General features: G+C 32.0%; 1 protein-coding gene across 1 annotated transcript; it reads left to right on the top strand.

Annotated features, from left to right (window-relative positions):
* Window positions 1-468: 468 nt before the first annotated feature.
* OSTM1 (osteopetrosis associated transmembrane protein 1) lies at window positions 469-19,036 on the top strand. The gene is made up of 5 exons (XM_023530920.1): window positions 469-604; window positions 10,560-10,657; window positions 12,887-13,054; window positions 14,989-15,154; window positions 18,891-19,036. Exons 1-5 carry the CDS (start codon window positions 529-531, stop codon window positions 18,944-18,946), a joined length of 564 nt encoding a protein of 187 aa, XP_023386688.1. The 5' UTR covers window positions 469-528; the 3' UTR covers window positions 18,947-19,036.
* Window positions 19,037-20,630: the final 1,594 nt, after the last annotated feature.

Genomic DNA, 20,630 nt, shown 5'->3' on the forward strand with positions numbered 1-20,630 from the left:
CACCAGATTTTAAAAGTCAGGTAAATAGCATATGTTCATTGTAGAAAAATTTAAAGTTATGTAAAAGAGGCAAAAAAAAGAAAAGAAAAGAAAAATCACCATATTTCCATTATTCAGATATAACCACTGCTACATTTTGGTGATTAGCTTTTTAGGATTTTTTTCTATACCTAAAAAGTAAGAAATAACGACATGCAATTGGGCTTAAGTTGTTCAGATTTTACTGTAGGAGCAAGTACTTAAGAAGCAAAAATTTTCTTCCCTTGTAAGTAAACCTGGAATCAATAAGTGTTAGCTTTTGTTTTATTGTTATTGGCATCCTTATTTGATTGTATCCAATGAAATGTTAAAATGCTTAGCATCAATATTTTAATTATTTTTAAAAGTTTTTTTTTTTTTTTTTTTTTTTTTGTTTTTTTTTTGCCTTAAGTTGTTTGGGAACTTTTTATACTGATCGTATTTTTTTTTTAATCTTTTTTTTGGTTACAGAATACTTCAGAGAGTCTTAGTTGTGCCAGAAGTCTCTTAATGGCAGATAGAATGCAAATAGTTGTGATTCTGTCTGAGTTTTTTAATTCCACATGGCAGAAGGCAAATTGTGCAAGTAAGTAATTTTTTCATTTTCATGATGCAGTTATGCTTTAATAGCATAGATGTCAGAGTTTATTTTAATGAATTTTGAAGTGTTTGAATCAATATAATACTGTATATTACTATGTTTAAATGAACCATGATTAGCATCATGGTTTATTAGTGGGAACTACTTGGGCAAGTTTTGAAAGGCAGGGAAGTGCAGTAGTTAACAACATGAGCTTTGCAGTCAGAGAGATCTGGATTTAATTATTATAAGATTTGCCACTTACTAGCCCTAACTTACTGGTTGTAAGACCTTGAGTAAGTAACTTTGCCTCTTGGAACTTCAGTGTCCTCATTTGTAAATTAGTAGTATTAATGGAACCTGCCTTATACAATTGTTTTGAGAATTAAAGGAAATAAATTGTGTAAAGGTACTTAACTCAGTATGTAGCACATAGTTAAATGTTCTAATAATTCCGACATTTATAATCTGTCAAATGGTGGTAGAGGTGATAACATCTATCAGTTTTGCAGGTTTGTATGTATTTACATAGTAAAATGAGATCTATTTTCAGGCATTCTTTGGAAAAATTAAAATCAGTATTTCAATTCAGAAGTGTTTTGAGTACCAACTATTTATAGGCAGTTCTTGTTTTCTGTGCCTTATAATTTAGTGAGGGAGAAAGTTATATTTACAATACAACTTAAGGCAGACAAATAAATGCTTTAATAAAGTTATAGAGTCCTTGGGGGAAGTAGAAAATAAATTGGGGAGAATTTGAAATGACTTCCCTGAGGAAGTACCTTTTCATTGTACACCTATATGGCTGGGCATGATTTCAATAAGTAGAGATGAAAGGAAGGACATTACGATAGAGAGGCATCATGGACAGAGGCACAGAGGTATAAAAGAGTAGAAGATGTTCCAGGGTCCTGGAAGCACAATGGGAGATAAAATTGGAAAGGGAAAGTAGGACCTTGACTGACTGATCTGGTAGTTTCTCTCTTATCCCAACATTTTTCACGCTGCTTAGAACACCAGCATATTATTAAAAATGTTTATGTACTATAGTATCTTGGTGGTTTATAATATACATGGAATATTAAAGGCAATGAGAAGTACTGCAGGTTAAAAAAAAAAACTTTTTTTTTTTTAACATCGTTTAACCTAGCTCTTTTCAAGTTTTCTTTTTTAACTACAAAGATCTTCCCCCTTTTTTTTTTTCATGGAACCCCATTGGAAGAGGAAGAGAGACCTGTGAGGAAGTTATTACAATAGTTTATGCAAGAAGCAAAGAAAATATGAAGTGGGGCGTGGGCTGTGGAAGTAGAAAGGACAGGATGGATTAAGAAATCTCTAAATCACGTCATTAAGGAGTTTAACTTTCTGAGAGTTTAACTTTTCTAAGGATTCGTGTTTTTATTTAGTTCATGTAAAGAAAAACTGTAAATGGGAGAAAGACCCCCTGTGAAGTTTCTTTTCCATTGCAATATACCATGTTTATTGAATAGTGATTCCCTAAATTTTGTCTCTATTAATTCAAATTTTCTGTTAATTTGAATAGAAACTTGGTGGACAGTTAACTTTTTTAAAAAGCAAAACCATTGTGGTTCTTTTTTGGAGTAAAAATTTCCATATAAATGTATAACAGTAAATTATAAATATGATCGAATAGAGTTTGTTTAACCTATCTAGAAGAGCTGTTTTTAAATATTCTTAAGCCCTTTTGAAAAATCCACTGATAACAAAAAAAATGTTAATTACAAATAATTTAAAATCAGTTAATTAGAGTAAGTGGAATATGTATTAGAGTTTACTTCTTTTAACTAATATGACTTTATATATTTGAGAGGTAAGGTATCTTTAAAAGGTATTTTGTAATGAAGACTTCATTAATTCAAAGTAGCTTTCTTCAGTTATTAAAAAACATTTTACTACATATTTACTCAATAGTCTAAAAAGTATTTACTCAATATTCTTTAGAATAATTTCTTAGGGTACCTTGTTTTTTTTTTGTGAGATATTCTGTCTTGAAAATATTCCTTGATTGAATTTCTTCTGAACAAATGAAATGCTTACTTCCCAATTAAAATTAATTCGTCCAAGACTTATGGTCAAGTGAAAGAAGCAAGGTGCAAAGAAGTTATGACACTTTTTTAGGGAATTAGACAGGTGAGTGGGCAGGAAAGAAAAGATTTAGTTTTCATTCTACTTACCTTCGTACCCTTGAATTTTATGCCATATGCATTTAATACCTATTCAAAAATATGTAAAATTTAAAAATTATCAGAATGTCCAAATCTAGGGTTAGTATTTATATAGTAGATGTAATAAGAGAGCTGAGCTATTTTCTTTTCCAGAATTATGCATTAAAAAATTATCTTCCTTATGTCGTTTCATTCACATTTAAAATTTTTATCATAATTTATATTCTGTATTTTAAATGGAAATAAAATAGTTCTATCAATTTGTTCTTCTTAGTTGTTTTCTCTTGGGCATTCTAAAATAGTCCTCTAAACTACATTTGAATAATCTTTACAAAATTATCTGGGAACACTTCTAATTATGTTCTCTGCAAAATCTATTTAATAAAGATAATGTGAACATTTTAAAAAAATTTAAAGAATTGTTCAAATATTTTAAAATTTTTACCAAAATTTAATAATTTTAAATTTTAATAATTTGTTTCTCTTCAGCAACATGGTCTTCTCTTACAAAGTAGAGAGCAAAGAAATTTGTAGGAAGGAAAAAATGAGGAACTAAAAGGAGGTAACAATTTATCAATTAAATTGAATAATATTTCATAGCCCTTGTCTTACTTGAGTTTCACAATAAGCCCTATAGGGTAGAATGAGGGCTCAGAGAATGTAAATGAACTACACATCAGGAATCTAGTAAATTCAAAAAGCTTTAAGATTGTTCATCTGAGTGGACAGTGTTCATGAGTTAACGCCTAATTTTGTTTTTTGTTTTTTTAAATTCTGTTTGACACATTCATTTTAAGAAATACAAATGCACTTAAATTAACCCTACAGAAGTTTAATATTTATGCTACATACATGTTTGATATTATGGAAAACCTAATCTTTTACTAAAAATATAAATGTAAAACTTTTTTTCCGTAAAAACCAATTAGTACTACATAAAATTAAAACTAGATAATGTGAAAACACATTTTTAGTAGAGTTGCACATTTTCTAATGTTAACCCTCCACAATGATTAGGTTCTGATGCAGTTATATCTCTCACGACCAGATCTCTTAAACCACTAATTTCATAGGGTCCCCATTCTTTTATTTTATTGACGAATGATGCTAAAGCCTCCTCCTTACCTTTGCACTTAAAATAAATTTCTTACCTAACCAGTCATTGTTTATTAAATCATTGGCCTATAGAAATATGTAAAAGAATACAAGGGATATTTACTCTTTTATAAAATGGAAGACAATTATATCACACTATAATTTTAAACAAATTGTTCCCCATCAGAAGTTTGCCTAGGATGTTGTCATTTCATGTTGTAGGAGGGCAGAATATACCCCAAAATATGACTGTAGAAGACTAGAATATGCCACCCCAAAACATGCCTTTTTGGCATAAGAATTATTTTGAGCTAATTGTTTTGAGAAATAGCAGACACATGAGAAGCTCTGAAAATGATAGAAGTAACATTTTGTAAGGGAAATTTATATTTATAAAGGGGATCTTCATTTGTAAGAGTGTCTTCCTCTCTGTATCAGAAAGAAGATGACTCTAAATCGCAAGAAAATCTTATAAATGGTGAAGGCAAGGATGTAAATCTGTATAACAAACCTTACACCTGTGTACCATGCTTTTCCTTGTCACTTCCCCATAATTGGTTTTCCCCACACCCTTCTTTCTTTGTTTTTAGCTGAAAATTTAAGCCTGAATTCTAAGCTACCTCTTTGAGTTACTCATTTTCCTATATATCTTCCATGTGTATAGAAGATACACAAGTTAATAAACTTCTCTTTTTCTCCTGTTCTGTCTTTTAAGAGCTGCAGCTGAGAACTTAGAAGGGTAGATGGTAAATTATTTTTTTCCTCCCCTACAATATATACATGAAAATAAGAATATAAATATTAAAGAAAAAATTTCTGGATTATTTGCCTTTTTATTTAAGCACAAAAAAAGACTAATCGGTTGTCTTGGAACTTAAACACAAGCCACTAATCCATTTGTCTGAGTTACCTTTTTGAGATGATCTAGGTGTTAAATTTGCAAATACATAGCTGCTAAGTGATGCCCTCAATAAAGATCTTTAATAGTAAATAATATGGAATCCTTTCAGTTTGGCACCTAAAAGCTAAAGTGAGAATGGAAAAAATTATAAAGGAAGACCAAAAACTGCTGATGTATTTTAAAAATCGGTTTTAAACTGAGACATATCAATAAGTGACCCATTTTGTAGGCTATTTCTTTCAATATAAAATGACTATTCCTTTTTCATCCTCTATGCTAGGAAATGAAAAACTATAATTATATGAGTAAAAATCTTTTAAAATAAATTTAAGGGGCTATTAGAATTTGAAATAAAGAATATTATTAAAAATACAAAAATGTAATAAAACATACAAGCTAAATATCATTTAAAAGAACATTATTATTAAAAAGTAACACACTGCCAAAACCACCTTTCCTTTCTACTTGATCTAGGTGTAGGTTGGCGTCTAATCTCTCCTGTTGTTGAAAGGAAGTTGGTGAAAGGAAGGCTAGAAACTAAATAAGGAGAGAGTGTCATCCATGTATCACTCTCATCTCTTATCTTTAGAATTCCTATATCTTTGAATGATATCAGTCTTGGTTGGAAATGAGTTTTTGGAAACTTACAGAGACTCAAAAGAAGTGTTAAGAGCTTAACTCTTCTAATTCACATTACAAATAACATGGAACCTAGTTCTTGTGGAGAATGACTGCTAAGAAGTAAAGAAACTATATTAGAGATTTCTCCTGTACAGAATTTTAAAGCTGCTATCAGAAGTGTATTGTGGACATAAGGATAGTCTTGTTATTGAGATGCTTCTTGGTTATCTCATGCATATGACAGTTGAATAACTAGCTGAATGACCAAATTTGATGAGACTATGGATTGTTTTATGGTAAAGTGTTTTGGTTCTTTGTTTTTTTCTTTTTTAACTTTATTGAGATATAATTGACATAATATCGTATAAATTTAAGGTGTATAATGTGTTGATTTGATACACTTACATATTGTAAAATGATTAGCACTATAGTGCTAGGTATCACCTCCATCCGTCACGTAATTACCATTTCTTTTTTGTGGTGAGAACATTTAAGATTTACTTTCTTAGCAACTTTCAAGTACATAATATAGTATTACTAACTATAATCACCATGCCATACATTAGATCCCCAGAACTACTCATCTTATAACTGGAGGTTTGTATCCTTTAACCACTACCTCCCCATTTCCCCAACCCTGCAGCCCCTGGCAATCACCATTCTTCTCTGTTTCTGTGAGTTCAGCTCACAGTTGACTATATATGTGAAGGTTTATTTCTGGACTCTTGATTCTGTTCCATTGGTCTCCTTTCCTGTGATGAGTCAGTCTTCCCTAGTTGATGAAACTCCTGGGGAAGGGCTTTGTGATAATTTATTTTAGAGGATTTGTCTTTAGGCAGATCAGGGGAATTCACAGAAAGCTTCTCTCTACATCTGCTTTTTTTCAAGTGCCTTCAGCTCAAAATAATCCTTATGGCAAAGAGGCGTATTTTAGAAAGGCATATTCTGCTACCTCTCACTTGCATCTTGATTCTTTAAAAATCAGTAATAAAACTTATGGTTAACCGGAGGTCAATTACTATAACTCCTCTTTTCCATATTTTATCTACAAGGTAATATACCGTGTTAGTCATTTATATCTTACAATTTAAAATGTCTTAGTTTTCCTACTTATTAAACAACTATGTTGTTCAGGTACAAAGTTCTCACAGTTTATACTATGTTTTCTGAAGCTTGCCCTATTTTTCAGAAGTCAGTGTTTGTCTCTGTTGTTTTCTATAAAACTAGTTTTGAAAAACAGCAGAGGTCTTAATACAAACTCCTAACAGATACCAAATACTGTATCTAAAGAAGCATAATTCCTGTTATGGTAATTCAGTAGATTTCTATGTATGGTCTTGACTTGAATCCTTAACACCTTCGAGAATGCCCCTTGAGCTGATGCTTGAGCCCTCAACTGAGAAAGAAGATATGCTAATCTGTCCTTGATGAGGCTCCATTGATTATCTGAGATGAGGAAAATTCATAATGACTACTTCACTTAGTGCTTAAAGGAAGCTTTCTTATTATTAGTATTCTTTAACTTACTAATTTCTAAAATATATAACTTCTCACTGCTTATAACCTCATGCTCTCAATTCCTGCAAAAAGATAAAAGAACTTTACTGGAGTTCCTTTGTTTTAAATCAGAAAGTCAGGGCTCTTTAATAATGAAGACACTTTTAGTCTCATTATATAAATGAACTCCTTTATACTTTATAATACCACCGTTTAATGATCATTGAAAAAATTTTGATGGTACTACATTAATGCAGTATATAACAAGATGACCAGTCTATATAACTGCCTTTTAGTTTAATTTTCAAATTATTTTAAGTGAAAAGGAATGACTGTCTATAAAATAGAAGAGATTAAAGTGTTCAGAGAAACTTTCTTTGTAAATTACTTTTTTTTGTTTTTTACAATTCTATAAATTATTTCTTTAAAAAAAGAAATGATTTTAATTCCATACTTTGTATAGAAGGAATTGCCATTGCTCTCTCATGTTCATGTACTTTATACTACTTTTTTAGGCAACTCAGGGACACACACACACAGATATCCATTTATCCCTATATTGTGTATGTCAATTGCCATGACATGGCTTGTTATAACACAGATGTAAAATTGTCATGGATGAAATTGTATTTCCTGTATTTCCCTGCAAAATTTCAACTACAAAAACTGAACACCCATTCAATTTTGTTAGCCCAGTATACTAATATTCTGCATATTTGTAATCGTGTTTCTTTTTATTTGTATATACTCTATCTCATGCATAAAAGGGCTTTTATCGTTAAAACAGGATTTAGAGGAGCTTATGATACATTTTTGTAAAAAGAAATTTAGCGTGTAAATTTTTTGAAAGCTGACGCATGGAGTAACATTTTTTAAATAGTAAAGAAAAAATAGTATAATTAAGAAAATACTTAATTGAGAGCCTGGGAAGTATATTTTGTATTTCCATGCCTTACTAACTTGATGTATAATCTTCAGTATATTGCTTTATTTTCCTGGCTGTTTGCTACTTCAGGAAGTGATCCCTCAAATTTTTAAATGATGAGGGAAACAGAATGGGACTTACTACATTCTTGAGAAGATAAAGCTGCAGAGAATGTAGAGTATATGAGTTCAGAGAGAGAAAAGATTCTAGAAATAGGTTCATTAGCAGGGCCCCTTGTATACCAGGTGCAGACCAAGCCCTGCATTTAGGGGCCTGTGTGACGGGTGAATGGGGCTGAATTCCAGCTCAGCCTCTAGAAGGGGAGTGTCTTTTTATAATTAATTTACCCAGAGGGGGTATCTTTTTTTTTTTTTTAATTTGCACAAAGGAGTCTTAATGTGCTGTTGCTGCTCTGTTCATCAGGTTTAGGTTTCATCTCAGTTGCCAACAACTGATCAGTTGATAGTGACTGCTTGAATCCCTGTGTGTCAGGTATCTATGGGTAGTGGAGGGAGGAGTGGTGGCATGTATTTGTTTACTCTGACTATTGAACTTTAATGGTTTAGAACGTAGATGTGAATATTTAATTTATTTTGTGTGTTTGAAAGTGCAGGCTCAGGAATCAGACTGTGTAGAAACTCCAAGGTTTTACTTAACAGTTTTGTGACCTTGGGGAACTTCCTTAATTCCACTAAGCTTCTGTTTCTTATTTAGAAACTGGAAACAATGATAGTTCTTGCCTTATAGGATTGTTGTAAGAGTTAAATGAGTAAATGTGTTTAAAATACAAGCATAGTGCTTGGAACATAGGTTCTCAGTTAATGTTAGCTTTCATTGTAGTGATAGTTTTTCCTAGTACCTGCATACCTCATAGTGTGTCATATCCTAATGTCTGCTGTAGGAGAGGAAAAAACATCTTTTTCTTCTGCTTGTTTTAGGTTTTCTGGACAGGACTGTATAAATTAGACTGGCCAAAGACAGATTAACAAGAGAAACAAAAAACAAAAGTTTATTAACATATGTGTTGTACATGTACACATGAGAGCACCCAATGATGAGTAACCCACGGGGATTTGGGGCTTATATTACCATTTTAGGCTAATCAAAGGAAAAGGGATTTGGGGCTTCTGGGTAGAGGAGGCAAGTTATGGGAAGGTGACCAGGAAAAGTATGGTAAACAAGGATCGTGTAGTAAGGTTCGTTATGGAGATTTAAGTCAGTACCTTCTCTATTGATAAGTTATTAAGAGTTCTCTTCCTGATGTGGGAGAGAGAGATATCTTTACACACTGAAATTTCCTTTATAAATATAAATTTTATTTACAAAACGAAAACTTGTGCCCCGTTTTTAGAGCTTGTCTTGCATTTGTGGGTTCTCAGTGGTCTTTGGCTCAAAATAATCCATGTAATAAAGAACTGTATTTTGAGGTGGCATATTCTGGTTCCCTGCACTGCCTATTCAGTCTTTTTTATCCATTGAATTCTTGTTATCTGCATTGCCACCTTACTCCTGGATAATTGGAGTAGTGCCCAATCCTGTCTCTCCACTCCCAGTTGAGAGAGATCATATTAGATGATCCTGGGTGAGTACAATATACAGCTATCAGTTGAAATGAAGGGGGACAAGAATGGAGTTGAGCACTACAGTGTAGAAACTATTTGGAATATTCTTTGTGGAGAAATTGGTAGGGCATCTCTAAGGATTGTTTTGTGGCCTTGAGATTAGAATTTGAATGGAGTCCCTTCATTATAACTTTAGAATTTTCTAAAATAATGTTCTACAACTGGAATTGTGGTAGAGAAAGTAAATGGAATCTGTCCAGGGTTGGAAATGTTTGTGAGTATGTAGAACATAAAGAAGGTAAGATCCTAGGAGAGTAAGACTGAAATACCTGACCAGGAGTTCTAGGATATGAAGCCAGGCTCTTGAACCTAGGTCTAAGAGAGAAAGCTGAGAACACAGGGAGAGGTAAAAGCAAAGTGACAGTAAAGAATAGGTTCATCAGAGAAGGGAGAGTAAATAAATAAATCGTACTGTATTTATACATAGAAAACAAAAAGAATGAACTTGAGCAAATGCTAAGCAAGAGTAGCAAGTTGCAGAGCAATATCATTCATGTAAGATTTTCAAAAACATAAAACAATTGTATTTATTTTCAGACTTTACTCGAAACCTCTTTATCATTATTTTAGGCAGAATTTTCACTAGCTTGTTTCTCGTCTCCCAATTCACAATAGATTAGAAGGAGCATGTGACAAAAAGTTACCCTGTTAGATGCAATAAATGACCCACTGGTGAAGATGGAAGAGACACAGAAGTATTGAATTTGACACAGAAAAGGATCAGAAAGCATATGAATTTAGGTAAAATTAATGCAGGATATACATTTTTATGCTGAAACAGTACCAAACTCCCCTATTAAGGCAGCATTTGATAACTGATGTTCATGATTAAGACTTTGCACCATCAAAAATCAATTTAAATTTTATTTTGTATATTGTTTTTATAAAGAAAGGAGAGTATATGATTATTTTAAGATTTTCATTAAAATGGTTTGATGTAAGAAAAATTTTTTGGAAACAAAATACTTGGAAAATTCTTTTATGTGGAACACTTCATGCTGTTTGAATAAAGAATTACTATAGTGAGAAACAGAATATGATGGCTAGAGAGAGAAATGACAATATACAATTGTTGCTTGACATATATTAATATACTTATTTGTTTTTTTGACAGATTGTTTAATGAACAATAGTGAAGAATTATCAAATAGCACCGTATACTTCCTCAGTCTATTTAATCACACCTTGACCTGCTTTGAGCATAATCTTCAGGTATTTTATATATGATACTTATTAAATTAAAATGCTGCTTCGTACAAATGAATAGTAAGTAATTCGAACTCTTATAGCATTAACTGTTGATATTTATACACACAATGTAGAGAAGTTAGTGGACCTGGATTTCTGCTAAGTTCTTCCATTACTAGCCCTTAGGTAAATCACTTGTTTTCTTTTTTGTGGGGATAGGACAGTAAGATCTACCCGGCCTACCTTCAAGTATTTTGTAGTGAGGATCCAATGAGATAATGAGTATGAACACATTAAATGAGTCATGTGATTATTTAATTAAAACACAATGTTATTCTGACAGTAATTTACCTTGACTTTGCTTATACAATAAGGTATTTTGCAATGCTGTATGATTCTGACTGTGTACAGGAAGCTTATTCTTTGCATCAGTATTTGCTTAAATTTATTTTACCTCCTTTAAAAGTCACTGTTTAGTGAGATAACTTTGAGTATTGAATTATAATATAAAAGGTAGCCTTTAAAAAACATACCTTACTGATTTTTGTTTTCTCCACCTCTAATTCTTGAATGTTGGCATTGGAACTTTCCTAGTGATAGTGAAGGGAGAGATTGGGACTCTGGTTAAAAATCATAGTTTTGAAATTTGCTTAACAAGTAAGTAATGTCCCAAAATAGATGTCAACGTGTAAATATAACTCAGGATATATGTATGTATGATTTCCTCTCCAATACCACAACTGGAATTCTGATAATGCAGAATTATGAATTTCTCTGAGAATAATAAAAGCTGTTAGATGAATGTTTCCCAAAATATATTCTGCGAGATATTGATAGATGGCCCATAAAAAAAGGTTTAGTGTTAACAAGGTTGGGAAATGCTTTACTACAGGATTTCAGAATTTTAGTGGACTTCCACATGTTGTAAAACTCCAAATGGTAATTTTTATGTACAGTGTTTACGAAACCTATTTCACAAGGAACTATTTGGTTTAAGAGATTAATATTCATTTTAGGGAAATTAGCATTTTTCTTGGGATGTTAGTTGCAAATATTTTTTTCCTAGTTTGTGGTTTGTCTTGGGCTTTTTTTTTGTTATGAAGAAAAATTTAATTTTTATGTTAGATTTATCAATTTTTTCAATAGCTTGAGGATTCTGTGTCACATTAGAAGGCCTTTTCCCACTTTATTTTTTTTGTAGTACTGTTATGATTTTTATTGCTATGTTAAAATACCTGTGCATTTCAAACTTTAATATAAATGGCTAAATTACACTCCCTTATCAAGGTTCTGTGCTCAATTTTGTTTGAACATATTTAGCTGAATGCAGAATTGTTCAGTGAGAAAAAAGCAATGGGCTATATCTTGTGGCAAAACTGAAGGGACACTTAGTTTCTCTGTCAAATAGGTGATGAGGGTAACATTGTAGGGGCTACATTGGTTTAATTCCTTTAATTTTTCCATTCTCTTTCATTCTGATGCTCAGTTAATAGAATTTCTTTAGGGTACAAGATAAAGAATAAAGTGGATAGAAAGCAAAGTTGTGAACTGACTCTTCAGAAAACTTGTTTTTGAAAAGATAAGTGTTAGTCCTGGAAGTGGAAAAGACATATTTGCTAACATAATATTTTATGTTATATTCATTACCTTCATTTTAGGTTACACTGTTCTTTGGTATTAGTCCCTTTTTGCTGACTAGAAAGGCCTGGATTACAAGCCTTGGTGTTAGAGGGTTGTGTGGGGGTACAGTTGTAGTGCCTTTTCCTTTCCCTTTAATAAAGTCCTCTCTGTCTCAGTAAGGTTGACTTCAGTATTGAAATCAGCACAGGAAAGGGCATATTTTATTTATTTGATAAAAGGAGGATAGAAGAGAGCAGATATATAAATGACAAGATAATTTAGGAAATTTTCAGTGTTTAGGTAGCAGTAATTTGGCATATGAGCTAGTGTTATCACTTAACAGTGGCTAGTACAGTGGTTTTCAAAATTTAGAGGCAACTAGAAAGTGCCAAATATTTTGCTATGTGCTTTATGCACCAGGATTCTAATCTTTGGGACCTGTAATACAAGTAGAGGTAGCCCTATTTTCTAGATGATGAAATTGAGGCTCAGAGTGATTTAGTAACTTGCCAAGTATCACAGCTCAGCACTTTAATATGATGTATTGCTTACTGTCCTCTAGGAAGGCAAATAGCTTACATTAAAGAGATGTAATGTTTATTGTGTGTATTACATATGCCTTTGACGTTTTAGGGGAGCATACACAGTCTTCTACAATTAAGAAATTATTCAGAAGTATGCAAAAACTGTCGTGAAGCGTATAAAACTTTGAGTAGTCTGTACAGTGAAATGCAAAAAATGAATGAACGTGAGAATAAGGCTGAACCTGGAACACATTTATGCATTGATGTGGAAGATGCAGTAAGTACTATGCTTCTGATATGATACATATTTTGCAGTGTTGTTGAATGTGCCTTCAGTATTATTATCCCTTTCAGAGGTATATTGAAATCTGAAAATGCTGTCTTCAACCAGAAATAGCTAGTTATAAAGTAGTAAGGTTTTAGACCATCCTTATGTGTCAAACTAAAATGGAAACTAATCAGGTACTTCATAAGTGAGTTGATAATTTGGTATATTTTGCTTTTTTTAAGTTTGATAATGTGTGTCATTTTCTGAGATGTGGGCATTATATGTTTACATTTCAATTTCTTATGCGTATGTTGCTAATTCAAGAATTCTCTAGGTTTTGCTACCATGTGTTTCTGAAGCCATTTCTCAATTACTTTCCATCTCATTGCTTTGTTTATATCTTTAATCTATTGCTATCTGAAATTTTTTGTTTACTTATTTATAGTCTGTCTCTCCTAAAATATAAGCCACATAAGGACAAGAACTTCATGTCCTTTTTTGTTCAGTATTCAGTATTTAGAACACTGCTTGTCATATAGCAGGCCCTTTAATATGTGAATTAATTGCGTGGTCAACAAAAAAGCTTTTTTCTCCACTGTGTAGCCTGCCTTTACATGGGGTACCACGAGATGGCGATCATGCCTTTTTATGAGAATATGGTGCCTGAGTATTAAGGAAAAGGAGAAATTATTAGGTAGAAGTAGAGAACTCAAGGTCGAAATTGATAAAAATTAATGTTTGAGAAGGATGAGTTTGAATTATCAGAGCAGCTCAGAGTGGACTGTAGTAGACCAATAATATTCAGGATAGCAAAAAACACCTAAAATAGATGCTCCGTGGGATTTTTGTTTTTTACTGCTTTGTTTCTAATGTCTAGAATCTAAGTACTTGGCTTCTAGTAGGCTCTCAATAAATAATAAATATATATTTTTAAAGTATTAGTCTATTTCATTGTTTTTAAAATAAAGAAGAAAAATGAATATTGGTGCTATGACAGAAATGGAATTACACAGAAAATCAACATGGCCACCTATTTTAGAAAATTCTTACAATAAGAAAAACTTAAATATACAGTGCACCATTTGTAAAGCATATCTCAAACAAAATCTAGACAAGAAAAGTTTTCTACATTAAATTTTATAGTTTCCTTATTCCTTAGCCTGTTTTACAAAAACCAGGAACTCAAAGTACTGCTGCCCTTAAATGTATGTTTCTATTGTATCTAAATGTATCTGAAAAATAAGGTTATTAATATTGTCTAATAAAGTTTCCATGACTAATTAGGTATTATGTGCTTAAAAACTATTTGCCATGAGTATGGATCTTACATAATAGCTCAGATATTAAGCATTTCATAGAGAAGCCTTATAAAGTTGATATTGTTATTTTTATTCTAAAAATATTGCAACAAGCTCAGAGATTACATATATAGCATATGAAAAAATATTTTGTTTTTGTGAGCCTTTTCCCCCCAGTTTATTGAGATATAATTGAAAAATAAAATTGTAATATATTTAAAGTGTATAATGTGATGATCTGATATAGATATACATTGCGAAAGGATTTCCACAGTTGAGTTAATTAATCCATCACCTCACATAATTACCCTTTTAAATCTTTTTTAATGAATGAAGCATGGTCTAACTATATTCCTATTGATATAAGTTTTCTGTTTGAAGTCTATGAAAAGTTGATGTTCTTTGGACAATATTAAGAATTTAGAATATGAAATTTCCGTATGGATATAAATTTAAACAATGAGTAATTGTGAACCAGCTTATTTCTCTGGCAGAAGTAATTTTTCTCAACTGTCAATAGATTTTTTTTTTTTTTAGGGATATATATTTAGCCTAAGTGGTGTGTGCTTGTTAAGTTATTAACAAAATAATTATGAAATTGAAGACAAATATAAAACAAAGTAACATTATTTGTTATTGTTCTAGATGAACATTACTCGAAAACTTTGGAGTCGAACTTTCAACTGTTCAGTCCCTTGTAGTGACACCGTGCCTGTAATTGCCGTTTCCGTGTTCATTCTTTTTCTGCCTGTTGTCTTCTACCTTAGTAGCTTTCTTCACTCGGAGCAAAAGAAACGCAAACTCATTCTACGTAAGTTTCTTTATATAATTGTTTATTTAGATAAAAACCTGTATTTTAAAATTTTAGTCCTCTTTTAGAAATTTAGTTCTGTGTTATACTTTGACAACTCCAATTATATTAGCCTAAAAGAGCTCTCTGCTTCAAATATTACAATTATGCTTAAGAAGTTTACATAAGATGTATAAGAAGTTTATAAGTGCAGATAATCGAAGGTCAACTTACAGCATCTTTCAGATGCTTTAATTGAGAGATTAAAATGGATTCCCTGGAATAAGGTTGGCGACAGTGGAGGAACAGCAACAAAGACTTTGCAGACCTGCAGCGGCCACAGTAGGGACATAGAGACAGCTCTTAGGAAGGCCCATTAGAGCCATGGCAGAACCGCCTAAAAATGTGGCAGGCAAGGAGAAACCATAGCTTACACATTTTATTTATGAGCAAATTGAAATTGCGTTACAAGAACATTACTCAATGTATAGCATGTGCTCAATACATATTAGTTGCTTTACTTTCTCCTCACCACATAGGGCAGAGCAGAAAAAGCACTAATTAGAAGATTCCATCTAGCTAAGGAAGAGTGGCTTCTAAGTCTTAAGGGTTTCTTGTTTATTATCAAAACGAAAGTATGGGCTTTTTAGGAATTTTAGTCTTTAAAAAAGAAAATGTCTTTTGAAAAAAAAGTTAGGCTTTTTGTCGTTGTTGTTTGTTTGTTTGTTTTGGCTCAAATATTATTCCTAGTCTAGAAACCCATGATATAAAAACTCTTGCGCTTATATATATATTTCTTTCTAGCACTTCTTCATGGTTTATCTAACTTTGTTTCTAATATATGTAACAACAAAAAAAGGTTACTTGTAGATCAGTTTAAGCGGCATTTGTAATGTCTTATCACCTTAAAAAACTAGTTACTGGAGAGGAGAGCTTTTATCTTAGGTGTATGTAGTAAAGCTTTTCGAAGATTGCCAGCATTCTGTAAATATGTAATAGCTCAGTCCTAAAAGCACTTATTTTGAATAATAGCAAATATTGCAGGGAACTCACTGTCAAGAAACTTTATGTTTCAGGGCTTGTTTAAAGTTTAGCATCTTATTTGCCTTGCACATCGATTTAACTCTACAAAGATATTTCCTGCTTCTGGTCAGGGTTTTTGTTTGTTCTCACAGTAAAAATCACCACCATCTGTCTGCTTGTAAAACCACAGACCTTATTCTCTTTTAATTTCTTAATTATTTTTTTCATTTCCCCATTCCCACATTCCCTTCCCCACCCCTTTTCAGTTCATCCACAAGTACTAAATTGTCTTTTTTCTCCCTGCAACGGTAATACCCTAGTCCAGGCCATCATCGTCTCTTATCTGCACTAATGCAGAAGTCTCTTAACGGGTATCTCTGCTTTCATTTCTTGACCCATCATAATACATTCTCCATATAGTACCTAGAGTACTTTTTTAAACACAAATTTTACTATGCTCTTCTCCTACTTGACCCTTTATGTGTCCTTGTTGCACCTGGAATAAAATCCAAACTTATTTCTAGGGTTTGCTCTCTAAGCTATATGTGACCTGGCTCCCACCTACCTTTCTAAAATATTGCCTTTACTCCTCTCCTTGCTTACGAGCCCGTATGTAGACAGTCTGGCCTTTCTGTGCCTCTCAAATACTGAGCTCATTCACACTTCCCTTTTCCAAAGCTCTTGTACAAGGCGCCTTCCCCACTTTCCTTGACTAGCACCTTGTCATCCAGGTCTTAGGTCAAAGGTTACTTACTCAGAGACTCATTTATTTTCTACCTTATTTGTCTCTCTGGCTCAACTGTAAGCTCCATCAGAACAAGGATTTTGTCTTGTTCACCACTCTATCAACATCTAGAAAGTATCTGGCCCATAGGATGAGCTCAGAAATATTTGTTAACTGAAAATATATTGTAAGCATTTCCTAGAGTATGTTTCTGAAAATACTAGTCCTATAAATTATTTTTATGAGCTTCATAATGTAGCTGAATATAAATTAAAGAATGAGATTACATTCCCAAAACTTGACAGTAGAACTTTTGCATAATACCTATTAATGTTTCAATAGAAGCATTGTTTCTGAATTAAATTATGAATATAAGGAAATGCTAGTGTAAGCAAACACTTCTTGTGTTGTTATCTCATGGACATTTTTATTTTCTTTATGCTGCCATTTTATATGCCTCCATTCATCAAGTCCTATGGTAGGAATTAGGGATAAAAAAAGAAACAAGGCACAATACAGAAAGTCCCTGAATAACATCATTTCATTATAACATCAGTGAGATGCTGTTAATGAGATGCCATTGGAAGTCAACTCTTGTTTATGTCAATTAATCTATGGTAAAATTGGTTTTGTTATATGTTGTTTCTCTTAAAGTCACAGAACCTGTGGATGATGTTAAGTGAGGACTTACTATATGTCCCCTCAAAGAACACATGGACCTAACCCAATTATTACAACAAATGTAGTAGAGATATATCCTGTGTGGTTGGACCACAGAAAAGAATAAGACTAACTCTGCATTATGGGTGTCGGAATTCACCATTAGATAATCCCTACGGTAAAATTTTGAAGGATGTAGGGATTTATCAGAAAATAAGGAAGCAAGGAAGTCGAAGGTATAAATACTTATTGGTATTGCTGGTTAGTTTAATAAAGTTGGTAATTAGTCAGTAAGAAACTAGATTACATCTAGTAATTTTAAGCATGTAATTGGGAAAAAAACCTTTTGATTTAGTTTGCCTCCCAGATCCACTGAAGGCTTAAGAAGCAGACTTTTAGCTTAGGCATTTTCTTAGTTTAGGCTGAAGCAATACAGTAGTCTAGGAAGTCATGTTGTTAAATAGCACTTAAGCAGAGGTCACGGGAGACCCAGATGGAAACTAGAACAGTGGTTCTCATCCTTGACCATATATCAGAGTTGTCTGCAGATTTAAAACAAAGAAAAACAAAAACTGAGATGTATGGGTCCCAAAGCAGATCTTCTAAATCATAACCTCTACTTTAGTGTTGAGAGCCTCTGAAGTAGGGAGATTCCTACTTATCCAATGTAGGGTACTTTCCCCATGGCACGATTGTTTTTAATTTCTGGATTATGAGAAACATCCATGTTTAACTGTAAGTATAAAACATTACCAAGCCAAATAGCTATATTTTTTTTATTAACCCTAATGACTCAGACCCATTAGCATCTTACTCAAAATTGATTGTACTTATTTTATTAGCAGCCATATTATGTTCGTGTATATATTTGTATGTGTGCATGTAATATACAACTCACTTTTCTTTGTAATCCATTTAAATGTGTGTATATATATATATATACTTAACATTAAAGAGTTCTTTTACTAAATTCTTTTAAGAGAAATTTAGGACTTCTAACGTACACTTTCGAATATGTAATTTTATTACTATCCCTTATAGCACTTCTATTTTTTTGAATACTTCTACCTATATTACATATTTAAGATTGTTATGTTCAATATGATATAAATTATGTCTGTTTTATTTGGTACTGCATCTAACAAAGTCATGTGCAGCTTCTAGCAAAGTTGCTCTTTTGAGGATGGTAGGAAAAAATAGACATAAGTTTTAATTTTTAGAAGATTGAGTCTTCTATTCTGATTTAAACATAGAATTAATAGATGAATACTATAGTTTACATTAAAATAATGAATAATCATGCGTAGAGAATTAAATTTAAGTTAAAAATTGATCTTTTGATTTATATAGCCAAACGTCTCAAGTCCAGTACCAGCTTTGCAAACATTCAAGAAAATTCAAACTGAAACCTACAAAGTGGAAAATTAACGTCACATCCCATGGTTGAATGGTGGAAGACACAGCTTGGTCCAAAAGAAGAGAGAGTTCTTAAGAAATGCAAAGACTTCAGATTTATTTTTAAATAAGAATTTTTAATTTTTCTTTCCTTTTTCATCCCCTTTTTAAGAGCTTGGGTATTTTTAGTTTATTGGCATAGCAGTGTTGTCTATTTTCAAGTATTTGTTACAATAACAAAAGATGCAAGAACAATGTTTTATTTTGATGGCATATTATTACTACTTGAGACTTCTGGTATCTCATTAACTTAGAATCTCAAGTAGCAAAGTTTTTGAAAACTAACATTTAAAAATTAATCACTTATAACAAAGTCTTTGAAAAAGAAATATACTTGCCAAAAAGTAGCAGGTCCAAAGATTAATTTAAATTACCATTGCAGTATTATTGTTACATATATCTTTAATATGTCATATGGTACAAATAATATATAATTCAGTCTCTAGTTTCCTTAAAGTCATTTTTGAAACCACTAATTATAAACCTCCCTAACAATTTTTAGAAGTGGGATGGCGCATTACATTTATCTTTGTAAAAAGACTTATGGTAACTGGTTTCTTACTTGACTTTTATAAATAGTATTTTACACCTTATTTTGCCTTTATTTCATAAGTAATTTGAAATCACTGGACTGCTTTATTATATTCAGGGCAAGATGGATTCTTTTTATACCAGAGATTTGCATTGCAAATTACATTAAGTTATTTGGCAATTTATAATTTATTACTACTTTAAATCAGATGTAGCATTATCACATTATTTAAATTGAGATTTTTTTAAATGGAGATTTTCTCTTGAGTTATATGGGGATTTTTGGAGGGGAGGGAAAAGAGTAAAAATAGCTTAAGGTTCAGAAAATAGAGAGGGATCTGAGGGAATGCTCACAATAAGACTGTTAAATGGTTCTTATTAGGGGCATGAGTCAGAATGAGAGCCTGATACAGAAAGCAATTAGGTTAAGATGAAACTTAGTTTTTCTAAATTAATTATATCAGATAAAAGGGATATGATTGATATGAAGTCAAATATTTCACTTTCAGAAAACATTCTATTTTGGAATATTTGTATTGCTCTTTAAAAACAGCTTCATTTCAGAATTGTTTATAGTTTTTTTCCCTCAGGATTTTAGTGGTTAGGTATTTCATTCCTTCTTGCTTTCTTGGTGGAAATAGGCTTTGTTTTAAATGTTGAGAATATGAAGGCTACTCTATATAGAAATAAGAGTTTGGTCGAATGGTACAAGAATTTGAATACCTTTGTATAATATGAAATGCTCTATAGAGAGACAAGAAAGTATTATTATTTTTTAAATGTTTACCATATACGCAGAGTGAAAGAGAACGCTTATCCTTAGATATAAACATATCCACAAGTGGTTAGTTTTCCTAGTTTGCTGTGATCTCTTAAAAATGTGCTGGGATTTCTTCTGTTAATACTGTTCCTGCTGCTGATACTAATAGCACTATCTTAATTTGAAGCATATAGTTGAGGGCCATTGAAAGCAATCTTTAATTAATGCAGATAAAACCAGTTTACATGTGCAAAGGTACAGAATGGCATATTTGATTCTGTAAGTAGTGACTCTGAGCACTTTTGAATATTATGTATTTCTAAAAACCATTGCTTTTGGATATG

This window comes from Pteropus vampyrus, unplaced genomic scaffold (assembly GCF_000151845.1).
Source record: "Pteropus vampyrus isolate Shadow unplaced genomic scaffold, Pvam_2.0 Scaffold58, whole genome shotgun sequence".
Lineage (NCBI taxonomy): Eukaryota > Metazoa > Chordata > Mammalia > Chiroptera > Pteropodidae > Pteropus > Pteropus vampyrus.